Genomic DNA, 13,288 nt, shown 5'->3' with positions numbered 1-13,288 from the left:
AAATATAGAGCAGCCTTTCATGGCTAGGCTATCAGGCTCACCCACAAAGCAATTAAATTTTCTCCTGAAGGGAAAACTATATTAAAAGAATTTAAGCCTAGGTGGACTAAACTCATAGAATCTCAGAGATTCACTCAAAGGGCAAGTACTTGAGATCACAACAGAACTGAAAGGAAACTTAAAGATCACTAGTCCAACTTCTTCATTTTATCAATCAGGAAAGCAAGACCCAAAGAATTAAAAATTATTTCCTCAAGGTCACATAGGTAGAAAATAGCTCAGATGAAATTTGAACCCAAGCTCTACAATTCCAAGGTGCTGCTGCTTTTCAGTCATTTTTATCATGACACATTTAGGGTTTTGTTGGTGAAGATTCAGGAGTTTGCCATTTCCTTCTCCAGATCATTTTACAGATGATGATACGGAGGCAAATGAGGCAAATAGGTTAACAGGATCACACAGCTAGTAAGGGTCTGAGGTCAAATTTGAACTCAGAAAAATGAGCCAAACTCCAGGTCTTGTATACCATCCACTGAGCCCCTATAATTTCAAAGTCAACATTTATTCCATTGAATCATGTTCCAAACACTCAGTATCCCATTTCAAGACAGTGCCTAAATGAATATAGAGAGACCATCAATTTTGTTCTAGGCAACAACAAGGGATTTCATTGCTAGCAGGTATGCATAATAATGTCAGAAATTTAGAACAAAGGATCCAAGCCTAACCCTAGTCCTTTTGTTCTCCTCTCTAAATTTATTTATGTGGCCACCCAGAGCATTACAGGCTCATAGATTTAAAGCTGGGAGGATGCGAGACCGGAAAGATACTATGCAGTACCTAGCAGAGAAGAGAGATAGGCTCCCCAACAAAGCAGCACAGCAAATGTCAAGTCAAGGGAACACTGAAGGCTCTGCCAAGTGAGGAGTGAATTGTCTCAGTCAAGTATTCACCCTGGTCACCCCCATCCCTACATGCATGTGCTCTGGCCACACATGTTCCCACACATATACACTCCCCATCTATGTCCTTCATGTTTATTCACTAGTCACATGTTTTCTACACAGGCATCCTTTAATGCTCATGATATGATAATTGTGTTACTTTTTTGTGCTCTGGTTATTGTTTAAATGCCCCAACATGGAGAAGAAAAATCCTGTCATTTGGGAAAATGTCATTCACATCCAGGGAGAGAACTATGGAAACTAAATATGGAAGGAAGCATAGTATTTTCACTTTTTTATTTGTTTGCTTGCTTTTTCTTTCTCATGTTTCTTTTTTCCCTTTTTGGCCTAATTTTTCTTGTACTATATGACAAATATGGAAATATGTTTAAAAGAATTGCACATATTTAACCTATATCAGATTCCTTGATGTCTTGGGGAGAGGGAAATAAGGGAGGGAGAATATTTTGGAACAAAAAGTCTTACAAAAATGAATGTTGAAAAATATTTTTAAATGTATTTGGAAAAATAAAATGCTATTAAGAAAAAAAAATCTTGTTATTTAATTTGGCTATGCTCTCTAAATATCCTTTTCTTTGAGATGCTTTGTCCTTTAGCTTTGTAAAAATTAACACTTTGGAGGGGAGGGCAGTTCATAAGCTGTGATTCTGTGAAGATGCTAACCTATAAAGTATTTCAAACCCGTGGCAGCGTGGAGGGAATGGGGATATTATACATTAGGGGAGCCCACTAAATATGTTACTTCTCCCAGGTAACTTATTTGCTTTCTAAAAGTCACCTTTCACACCTTACCTCAAAGGTATGATTAATTTAGGAATTAGTACAGTGGTTGATGAGGGAAATGTTTTTATATCATGATAGTTGCCTGTAAAAAGTAGTAAACAGTAAAGGGATATTGGTTGATGTAATGGAATGAACATGGAATCAATCTTGAGTCAAAGGACCACGTCCAAATCTTGGCCTAGCTGTAGCGTTTGTGTGACCTTGAACAAATGACCTTCACCTCTCTGAGACTCATTTTAGGAAGCTGTAAAATGAAAGGATAGAACCAGAAAGATGATCTCCAAGGCCCTTTCCAGCTTTAAATCATAACATCCTTTGTCCTTTGAGTGCTCATGTCAGAGGTAAACCACCTGATCACATAATTTAGCAAGGCCTTCTGGTGAAGTGAATAAATTAGTTGCCTGAAATACCAACCTTGAAAAGAACTCTCTCCTTTTTTCATTTTCTTCTTAGAGAAATGAAGGGTTTTGTTAGTTGATTTGTGACTAGAGAATGTGATAGGAAGGAAAAATGGGCCAATGGAGTGGTGTGACAATAAAGGCAAGAACACGGATCATACAGGCACAAAGAGACACTCACTCAAAGGGATTTGTTTTGGGAGTAATTTTTTTTTTTCTTCCTGAAATCCAAGTTTGAAGCACAGCAAAGTTGTTTCCTTTTGGGGCAATTCAAGCCCAGCAGGCATACAGAAATAAAAAGTGATATTTTCAAACCATCCACAGTAATTTCTGCAAAAGGAAGAAAGGGTTCTTTCTCCCCCTCCACAGTAACCAGAAGGAAACTAGGCGACTGTAGCCCCCACTGCCAATATCTGTGAGTAACTATTGTAACATTTTAAAATTCCATTTTACAGCTTAGAGACCGCCAAGGGCTTTTTTTTTTTCTGTAGTGGGAACAATTCTGAGCGACATCCACACAATTAACATTTTGACTAAAGTAAAAAAGATATTAAAACTTTACTTCAGAAATCACAACCTGAGAAACATTTTTCTTTTCCTTCTAAACCCAGAACATTCTCTTAGGCTAAGATGAATGATGCCCTGATGGGCTAAAACCCTTCCCTTCTGAAGAGTAAACACTGATATTGGAAATACTTCTCATATTTACAGCTGTACGTGTTATCTGATGTTATCGGATACTTGGAGACTGTAGCATTAATAATTTTATTTTATAAACAAGTAGTGACTTAGCCAGACCCTGCTTGAGATTAAATAGGGGGCCTCAACCTCACACATTCTCCTTGTCAAATTCACAGATGAAATACATGGTGATATGACAGGCCACATCATTCCAGCCCCCAGAGGCTACCATCTCCACACAGTCCTCCTCATCATAAGCATTGTTGGGTTCTCCATTGCGCCATTTGTTAAAGGTCTGCATTGGGGATCGGTCAGAATACACGAAAGTGCCCTCTCTTTCCAGGTCATTAATCCCAATGAAAACTCGGGTGAGGCCGGCTTGGCTGACGTAGGATGCGAGCAGGCCGTTGGCAGCCTCGTCCTTGGGCATGCCCAGGTTCCCTCCTCTGCCGTGGCAGTACAGCTGGGCGTCCACGTATCTTTTCTCTTCCTTCACCAGCAGATATATCTTATTATCTGTCTCGCGCACACCAGCGACAGCTGCGGGGGAGGGCAGTGCTGAAAAGTGAGCACTCGCATTTCTATAAACAAACTTAATGCACACCACAAAAAGAAAATAGACACAGACAGCAAAGAGGATAACATAGCAACATTACTTAAGAGCAATTTTATCTTTGGGGGGAGGAAAAATGCAGAAGGGAGGGGGGGAAACATGAACATGAACATACCATTTTTAATGAATTTTAACTCAGTTGTCAGTTGAGCCACCTGGTTATCCATCTCGCCGATGGCCTTTCGGAGCTGGCTACATTCACAAGGTATGCCTGTGAAGACCAGGGTTCATTCATCATGAGGTTAAACGTGGCAACAAGCTAAGAAGGCAAATATTCCCTACTTAACGGGATGGAAACTGAACCACCATAAAATCTAACAGCATTATTTTACAGATGAGGAAACTGAGGACTTCAGAACTAAAGAAGGTACCAGAAATCACAGAAAGCAAGGCTCCTTAATCCTAGACTAATGTTCACATAGCAATTATAGTGTTAAAGCTAGAAGAGAAACCTTGAAAGTCATTAACTCTGACCCCTCATTTTATAAAAGAGGAAACAGAGAACTTCAGAAGCTAAAGACGGTACCAGAAATCACAGAATGCAAACCTCCTCAATCCTAGTCTAGTGTTCATGTAGTAGTTATAGTGTTAAAGCTGGAAGAGAAAACTTAAAAGTCATCAACTCTGACCCCTCATTTTATAAAAGAGGAAACTGAGGACTGAAAAGGTTAACTGAATTGCTCAGATTCATATAGCCAACAATAATAATAATAATAAAAATAAGAACAACTAACATTTAGGTATCTCTTACCATGTGCCAGCAACTATGCTAAGCACTTTAGAATTATTTGATCTTTACTACAACCCTAGGAAATAGATTCTAGTATTCCTCTTTTACAGAGTTTAGGCAAAAGTTTAAGGGAATTTCCCAGGGTCATATAACTGGGAAGTATCTGAGGCTGGATTTGAATTCAGGTTGATTCACTACATCACCTAGCTGCCCCTGGACTATACCAAGATGCATTTTAAAGTCTCTGAGGGAGATGGTGGACTACAGGCATGGAACAACATATTTACTGTTAGCCTCAATTGATGTGTTGGGTAGTTTTACTGAATTTTTTTCCTCTTTCTTTTTAATCTTTTTATAAGGAATGTCTCTCCAAGTGGACTATGGAGTCCACTATGGACTATACTATTAATAGTAATAGTAAAAAACGAAAATGAAATAAAAATAAAAGATATCAATTACATCATTTTTAAAAAATTGTCTCTGAGAAAAGAATAATCTTTGGTAACCTATTCTATACATTTGGAATGGGAAGGAGGAAATGTTTTCCTTGCACTTAATCTTACACCTTCCTACTAGGTTTTTATTTTTTCCCAGAAGGAGTAGACAATGTTAATAAAAATTAACTAGTCAAGCTCTGTGACCAAAGCCTTTGATTTATTTAAAGATAGCTGCCCATTCATAGGATGTCCAAATTGGAAGGGATTTTTTTAGGCCTCATTTGGTCAAGACACTATGTTAAATGCTGAGAATATGAAAAGAAGTGAAAGACAGTCCCTGCCCTCATTAACTGTCATGGTCCTTGTATCACATTATTGATTTATTTTAAATTTTTAATCAACTATATACACGCACATACACACACACACACACACACACACACACACAAGAAACAATCAAATGTCCATCAATGAGTACATGGCTGAATAAACTGAGGCAGAGCAATATAATAGAATATCATAATGCAATTATGATTGATGATTCTGGAAAGAAAAAAAAAAGAAACCTGCAAAGACCTGTGAATGAAATATTGTGAGTGGAAAAAGCAGAACCAGAAGAACCAAGAACTACTTTTTTTTTTTTTAAACTAGATTGAGATTTCATCAGTGTAAGGAACTGTCAATGAAGACATTTCTTCTAATAATGCAGATTGGCTCCTACACTGCAATCTATAGTCTTAAGAGTGTTGCTAAGGACACTAAGAGGTTATGAATTTATTAAAGATTACATAGCCAGGATGTTTCAGGGGCAGGATGGAAATCCAAGATTTCCTAACTCTGACACCAGCTCTCTATACACTAATCCATCTTGCCTCTCACCTATGGCTATATTAAAGGGAAAATTAACCAGAGTGGGGGGGAAAACCCAACTATAACAATGTAGGCTTTTGTTTTGCTTTGTTTTGTTTTTAACTTCAAGAAACAGTAGGACATGTTGATGCAATTGATTTATTTGCATTTAAATAGTTGTGAAAGAAGTATAGGATCATGGATAGAGAACTGCCCTTTGAGTCAGGGAAACAAGTACAGAGGTCTTGCTTCTGACATACTTTGGCTATTTGACTCTAGGTAAGATAATCTATCTCTTAGCAATCTAAGGTCAACTCTCTCAATCAACAAAACATTTGAGACAGAGTCACAAGTAAAAACATCTTAAAATTGGAAATTGGTGAATGATCTACTAACACTTTGGTGGTGCAATTTATCATAAGTCTGGTTAGTGATCTGTATGATCCACTGGCATTTTAGCATTCCAATATATCATAAGCCTGGCCAATAGCAAGAGAAATGGGTCAAATTGATTATCTACTTAATTCCTGGCTGGAAGAAGAAGCTTTCTAAACTCTCTATATGGGAGGGAGTAGACCAAGAAGATTTGTCTGCAATAATGTTCTAATCATACTGTTACGTGGAACCAGAAGTCAGTATTCTGGAGAATATAAATATCTGGACAGCATATGAAAAATAAGTGGCATGTAAGCCAAAGCATCTTCAAAGAATATTCAGAAATATCACTTGGATGCTCTTGGAATGTAAATCTCCATAGTCTTCCTCTTTCCATATCCTCTCTTGGAATATGATGTTGTTATTCTATTATAATAAAGTTAGTTTAATGTAGTATTGGACTAGGAAGATGTGTGTGTGTGTGTGTGTGTGTGTGTGTGTGTGTGTGTGTGTAAATCAGTAATTAGATAGATAAATAGATAGATAGATAGATAGATAGAAATATTCTAAATTCACCTACCTAAAATCTCATTTCTCTTTTCTTTATTTCTGAAGAAAAAAAATGTCTGTACACAATGCTTCTACTTGTTCTCCACAGCTCCTACCACTATGGTGTCAGCTCATACCACTCTACTAAACATTTCGCTCCAAGTTCTCTCATCTCCCAACTATTAAATCCAATGCCCTTCTCTGAGCATCCTTGACATCTCTGTAGCATTTGACAGTATTATCTACACTCTCCTATAGGGTACTCATACATTCTGCTGGTTTTTCTCCTATCTCTCAAACAACTCCATCACTATCTCTATTGCTCACTCTTCTTTCTAGCACCTTAGAATGAATGAATGTCTCCCAAGGATCTGTCCCAGGGCCCTCTTTCTTCTGTTTCTACTCATTTTTCCCTTAATAGCCTCATAGGTTCCCATGGCTTCAACTACTTCATCTATGCTAATGACTTCCAAATCTATATCTGTAGCCTTTACCTCTCTACTGAGTTACCTGCCCATGTCTCCATTACCACAAGATGTTGCCTGCTTAGTATTCCACTGGCATTTTAAACTCCAAAAATATACTAATTATGTTTCCCTAAAACCTACTCTTGTCACAGTTTCACTATTTTTCAGTTGTACCATCTTTCACCATCTTAAACTTTCAGAACACTAAAGTTAAATTTAACTCTTCCCTCTCCTTCATTTTATATCCAAACTATCACTAATTTAATCTTTGTTACTAATCATTTCTGATACCCATGGCCTCCCATTTATTTCCACAGCAATCAAGCTCTCTTGATCATTCACCCATGTTATTTCAATAATTTCCTTCTGCTCTTATCCTGGTCCAATCCTTCCTCAATTTACTATCAGAATAATTTTTCTTGCCCAAGGATATGATGATATCATTTCCTTGCACAACAATCTTCAGTGACTCCCTATTCCCTAGAGAACAGAGCATTGAGCATGGAATCAGAAAAACTCATCTTCATGAGGTCTCAGACACTTACTAACTGAATGACCCAGGGCAAGTCACTTAATCCTGTTTGCCTCTGTTTCCTCATCTGTAAAATGAGCTGGAGAATGAAAAGGCAAATCACTTTAGTATTTCTGTCAAGAAAACCCCAAGGGTATCACCAAGAGTCAGACACAACTAAATAATTATGCTTTATGCTTTCCAGATTTCAAGATTTTGCTCATTCTGCTCCCTATTCATAGCACTTTATCTCATTCTTAGCCTGTCAAATTTCTATCTATCATTTAAGACCAAATGCAAATACCAACTCCTTCAGGAAGCTTTCTCCCTCTTAAGGAGCTTTCCCTTTCTGACCTCAGATGACACTAATTTGTATCTTTCTAATGCACGTATGGAATTTTGTGAACTATAGTTTTCTGTGTTTGGATCTTATTCCTCTAGTAGGATCTGAACTTTATGAGAGCATGGATCATATTTACTTAAACTTTGGATCTTCTCCCTTCCTCCCCCCCAATGCCTGGTATGCATAGGGCTCACAAAACAATAAGCACTTGATAATTATTTAGTGAAAACAAAAGATAGTAAGACAATGCCAAAAAAAAAAAGCCTGGCTTTTTATTCCATCTCTATGACTGTCTTCCTGATTTTCATAATTCAGGTTCTTCATATACCAAATGGAGCTAATGTCACCTGTGCTTCATACTTTACAATAGCATTGTGAGATCCAAGTGAGACAGTGGATATGAAGTACTTTCATTAAGTCCAGTGCAAATGCAACAAATTGTTACATGCAGCATGTTATGCACACGAAGAATAATGTCTGGCAGCATCTCCTAGCTGAAAGAGCATTGACATGGGTCTTGAAGCTAGTTCTTCCACTTGCTAAAAAGATCTTGAACAAGTCCCTTCTTAAAGCTTCAGTTTCCTCGTGTATAAAATGGGAGTAAAAACACTTCCCATTTACCTACCTCACAGGGATGTTCGCAGTGTTGGCAAAATCCAATGAGATAGTGCCTTGCAACTATATTTTACAAAATTGTAACAAAAAGACAGTACTCAATTTATCAGTTATCAGTTAGTACTAACAATTCACTCTTAAAACCTATGTTTTTACTTACAACCCATCAACAGCATAGGATTATCTTCATGTCACAAAGTTAGTCTACTTTCTTCAGGGTGCTATACTAAGATTCCCTCCAGATTCCCAACTTTGTATCTAGCCTCACAGCCTCACAGTTAAATACACTATACCTCTGGAAAAGTCAGAGTAACCAAGGAAAAATTGAAAAGAAGAGATCACAACTAGGGATTATGGGTTGAAGGATCAAGGGGGAATAGGAAAGTAGTCAGGAGAAAAAAATCCTATGACTACACAATGGATTGGGAGAGCAGAGAAGAGGAGGAGGGGGGAAAAGAAAAGAAGAAAGGAGAGGAGAGAAGAGAAAGGCAGAGAGAAAAAAGAGGAGAAAAGAAAGAAAGGGAGAAAAAGAGAGGAAAAGAAAGAGAAAAAGGAAGGAAGGAAGGAAGGAAGGAAGAGAGAGAGGGAGAGAAGGAGGAAGGAAGCAGGGAGAGGAGGAGGGAAGGAGGGAGAGAAGGAGGGAGGGAGGGAAGGAGGGAGAAGAAAAATAGAGGGAAGAAAGAAAGAAGAGAGAAAGAGAGGAGAAGAGAGAAAGAGAGGAGAAGAGGGAAAGAGAAGAGTGGAAAAAAGAGAAGGGGGGGGAATAAAAGGAGGCAGAGGGGAAAAAAGAGGAAGAAAGAGGGTGAGAGAAAGAGAGAGGGAGAAAGAGTGTGTGTGTATGTGAGAGAGAGAGAAGCTGGATCTGAAGGCAATTCCCAAAAAGGAGGGTCCAAAAAATTAGAAATCTTTAACAACAATCCTGAGATACATTCAAGGCTGAATTTCATTATTTTATCATTATATCTCATAATCAAGCCTTTAAAAATGGTCACTGAAAAGGAAAAGAGGCCTCCAGATGTTCAATGAAAGAAATTCTTATTAATTTGTTGGGGACCAAGCCACAGGACACCATGCCATCATCTTCATCTCCTTTGCATTAGAACCTTTTATTCTACCTCTGGGCCTCTTGCTAATATTTCACTGTCTTCTCCTTGCCCTCTAAAGCTCCATCATTTACCTTCTCATTTCCAGCACCCTTTTAAATGATGCCTTTTCCAGTCAGAATGTAATCTTTTCGAAGGCAAGAACTGTTTTACTTGCTTGTATTTTTATTCCCACTACTTAACACAGCATTTGACAACTGATTAATAGATGTTTTGTCAATCTATGTATTTATCTAAATACTATGCCAGTTATTATGCTATGGTAGAATATATTAAAGAATAAAAATTGCCTAGTTGCTGTACCTCACCCTCCCTCCATCCCCCAGCTAACATACTACTAAAAAGAACTGAGAGCTACAACATTTACAAAGCAGCAAATAATGGGGATAAAAGAGAAATACCCCTATTCCCCCCCCTAAAAAAAAAAGTGATGTAGGAGATTCTGAGAAGGGAGGGTTCACTTTCATTTCTCAGGAAGATAGCAAGTGAAGAAAGGAATCTCAGGTGGAAATGAGAAAAAGCCTCTATGGAAAAGAGAGCACTCACTCAAAAATACTTGTTAAAATAGCCCTAATGAAATCCTTCTAAAGTCCTTGATCCAAATGAAAGGCATTCATTCATCTTCTCACTTGTCATAATCAAAATAAGGTAGTAATTACAAAGAAAGATAGAACATTTACAATGACCACTGATGCTCTATCATGTTAAATATAATTTGATGGGATCAATTACTGTACTTCCCTGTGTAACCAGGAAAGTGTATGCTTCCTGTTTTCAATCTTTTAAAAAATAAGGGAGCTGCTTTTTTTTTTTTCAAAGATGGCATTTTTTAAGTGAATTGTTCTCAGTTCCTGAATACTTTACCTGGTTCTCCATTAGGACCTGGTGGTCCTACATCTCCCATCTCTCCCTTTTCACCTATGAAAGAAAAAGAAAGAGCTCTGTCAGCATAACAAACGGGTCACACGTTTCATTAGTTAAGAAACTTCATGGTTGGAATCGTTATTGAATCTTTCATGTTTAATGCCCCAGAGTTTCTCCCAAGACCCCATCTCTGTCTGCCATATAACAACAGGGAGTCGCTACATTCTGTAAATTGCTCTTGCTTTGGGCTTTATTAACAGTATATTTGAAGTAATGCACATTTTGGGATTTTAGGCAATAGTGAATGATCATTCCTTAAACTAGTTCTGTAAAATTAAGTGCATTTCATCTAACACTTCACAGACATTACCTCCTGAATCCTTAACATCATGAGTGATTCTGAACTCCCTCCTTTATCGAAAGTAAATTCAAAAATGGTAACATGGGTAGGCAGTGTGAGACAGTAGAAAGAACAATAGATTTTATTTCAAATTCTAGCTCTGCCTCTCTTATTACCAGAATAATCTTGGTCACGTTGTCGTCATCTTCATCATCATCATCATTGCTATCATTTATATAACTCTTACCATATTCCAGGCACTGGGTACTTTTAAATTATTATCTCATTAAATCCTCATAACAATCATGGAAGACTGGTGCTATTATCACTTCCATTTTATAGTTAAGAAAACCGAGGTCAGCAGTGGCTAAGTGATTCTCCCAGGGTCACACAGCTAGCAAATGAGTTAGACCAATTTGAATTCAGGTTTTCCTGACTCCAAGCCCAGTGCTTTAAACAATCTGGTCATCTCATATACTTCTCTGAACCTCAGCTTCCCTTTCTGTAAAATGATTAATCCAAATAATATCTAGAGTTCCTTCTCACTCTGAATCTATGGTCCTAAGACTTTTAAAACTTAGAAGAGACCTATTAGTAGGTCAAGAAAGTTTAAGTGATTTCTACATTGTTACACGGATAGTTAGCTAGAACCCAGGTTGCCAGGTGATTTAGTTCAATCCCTTTTCCCCAAAAGGAGACAATTCTGCAGACTTTTACTACTCTTCACACCTTCTTTTCTTCTGAGAAAGTTCAGATAGCCTTACTGGTACCCTCTCCTGCTCCCATCTCTATTTTCTTAGTTCCTTAAACCAAGTAGCAACAATTTCAGAATTTCAGAATGTCAGAGGTAAGAAGGACCATCTTCCAGAGGAGGAAACTGAACCAGAGTAAATGTATTACTAAGTCCCAAAGTCATTTAGCTAGCTGGGAATAGAACCTGCTAGGATACCAAACTCTAGCCCAAAACTCTCTCCTCGACTTCTTAATCTTTTACATATAATTATACTCCCTTTGGCAGCAGTCAGATGGTGAAATGGAACTATTGCAGGGCCTGGAGTCAAGAAGACTCAAATCTGAACTCAGACCCTTACTAGTTGTATGACCCTGGAAAACTCACTTAACTGTTTGCCTCAGTAAAGTCTCAATGAGCTGAAGAAGGAAATGCCTCAATTTCCAACAAGAAAACCCCAAATGGAGTCATAAAGAGTCAGATACAACTGAACATCTAAAAAAATACTCATATTCTTTTTTTTTTAATCTTTTACTTATAATACTCATCTTTCACTTGAGATATTCCATAGATCTTAATGTGAAACAGATAAAAGCCTGTTTTTAGCTTAAAAATCTACACTGGCTTTCATTTTTTTTTAATGACAGCACATACATGTGACTACATCCAGAAATAGCCTGATTTTCAATTAAATTTAATGCTTAGAGAAATTATTCTAAACAATTCACTATCAGGATGGATTTAGAATTGGGATGTTAAAATTGGTAGAGCTTTAAAGATTATAAATGTCATTATAATGAGAGTATAGAGAGATTATTTATGAACCTAACACAGTGCCTAGTAAATATTAGTTTATTGGTTGATTGATCACTGCTATTAGTTGGTGATCATGATGTTATTTCAAATTTAAAAAAGAAACAACAGAGGCCCAATCACTTGATCACACCTAGTTAGTGGCAGATCTGGACTAGAACCAGCACTTCCTAACACCCTACACCTTGTGCCATATATTGCATCACCCAAATTACATTATGCATCATATACATGATATGATTCAAAGTGACTCTCACTCCTCTAGGGAATAAACAAACAAAAAAACAAAGTCAAAGACAGCAGCTTAAAATAAAACACATTGAACCGTGATCTTTTAAAAAAAATTGAATTCTTGGTGGGAATGTGTTGTTATCTTGGCTAAATTTCATCTCTAAAATGAAGGGATTAGACTAGATTCCAACTCTAAATCTGTGATCCCCTAATCTTATAAACAAAGAACAAGAGGACTTCCAGGAAAATGCTTAGCTCCAGCCTGACAAAGTAAATCCAGGAACAATGTGAACTGATATATTTACTTTCATGAATGTAAAAGATGGAGTTTCTTAACACCAAGGAGCCCACTTCATAGAGTTGCCTCTTGGACTGAATAGATAATATTCTTATTAATAATGCAACTTTTTCCAATATACAAATTTTCATCACTCTCTTCAAATGAGTATGGAGAATACCAGCTCTATAGGAAATCTATGAATTTCAAAAACATTGGAATATTTTGGTGAAAGTTATCATACAGTAGTTTATCCCCTCCTGCTGAGTTCAGAACAGACTCCCTCATTATTATGAAGCTACTAACCCAGCTTAGGCTACCCCACTCTCTGGGCTTCTTCAGGTTATATGATCATAGATTTCAAGGCAGAAAAAATTTAAGAGACCCATGCCTTTGTTTTGCAGTTGAGAAAATACAGGCCACTTTAAATGAGTTTGTTTTTGTACTGGAATACATCTTATAATATTGACTTCTGATTTCTGTTTGTAGATATAAAAGTGGTATAGGTGATGAATACAGGTGTTAGGTAAAGTTGTGAATTCTCAGATCTAATAAAAGATTCCATAAGGTTTAAGCTAATTTTCATTATCTGAACTGTTTATTATCTAAGTAAA

At 37.2% G+C, this 13,288-nt stretch overlaps 1 protein-coding gene across 5 annotated transcripts in view; it reads right to left on the bottom strand.

Moving 5' to 3' along the window:
- Positions 1-2,340: 2,340 nt before the first annotated feature.
- Positions 2,341-13,288, bottom strand: part of COLEC11 (collectin subfamily member 11) — a 68,979-nt gene continuing 58,031 nt past the window's right edge. For 3 of the 5 annotated variants that reach the window (XM_023494652.2, XM_023494651.2, XM_031951175.1), the window contains 3 exons: positions 10,284-10,337; positions 3,556-3,651; positions 2,341-3,385 (listed from right to left, as the gene is read on the bottom strand). In XM_023494652.2, coding sequence (XP_023350420.1) covers positions 2,976-3,385; positions 3,556-3,651; positions 10,284-10,337 — 560 coding nt within the window. In that variant the 3' untranslated portion in view covers positions 2,341-2,975. The remainder of the gene's footprint in view (positions 3,386-3,555; positions 3,652-10,283; positions 10,338-13,288) is intronic. The other 2 variants (XM_023494653.2, XM_003757894.4) reach the window with 1 other exon arrangement.

This window comes from Sarcophilus harrisii, chromosome 2, assembly GCF_902635505.1.
Source record: "Sarcophilus harrisii chromosome 2, mSarHar1.11, whole genome shotgun sequence".
Taxonomy (NCBI): domain Eukaryota; kingdom Metazoa; phylum Chordata; class Mammalia; order Dasyuromorphia; family Dasyuridae; genus Sarcophilus; species Sarcophilus harrisii.
The sequence above is the reverse complement of the archived record's forward strand: the minus strand, read 5'-3'. Positions and strand labels throughout refer to the sequence as shown.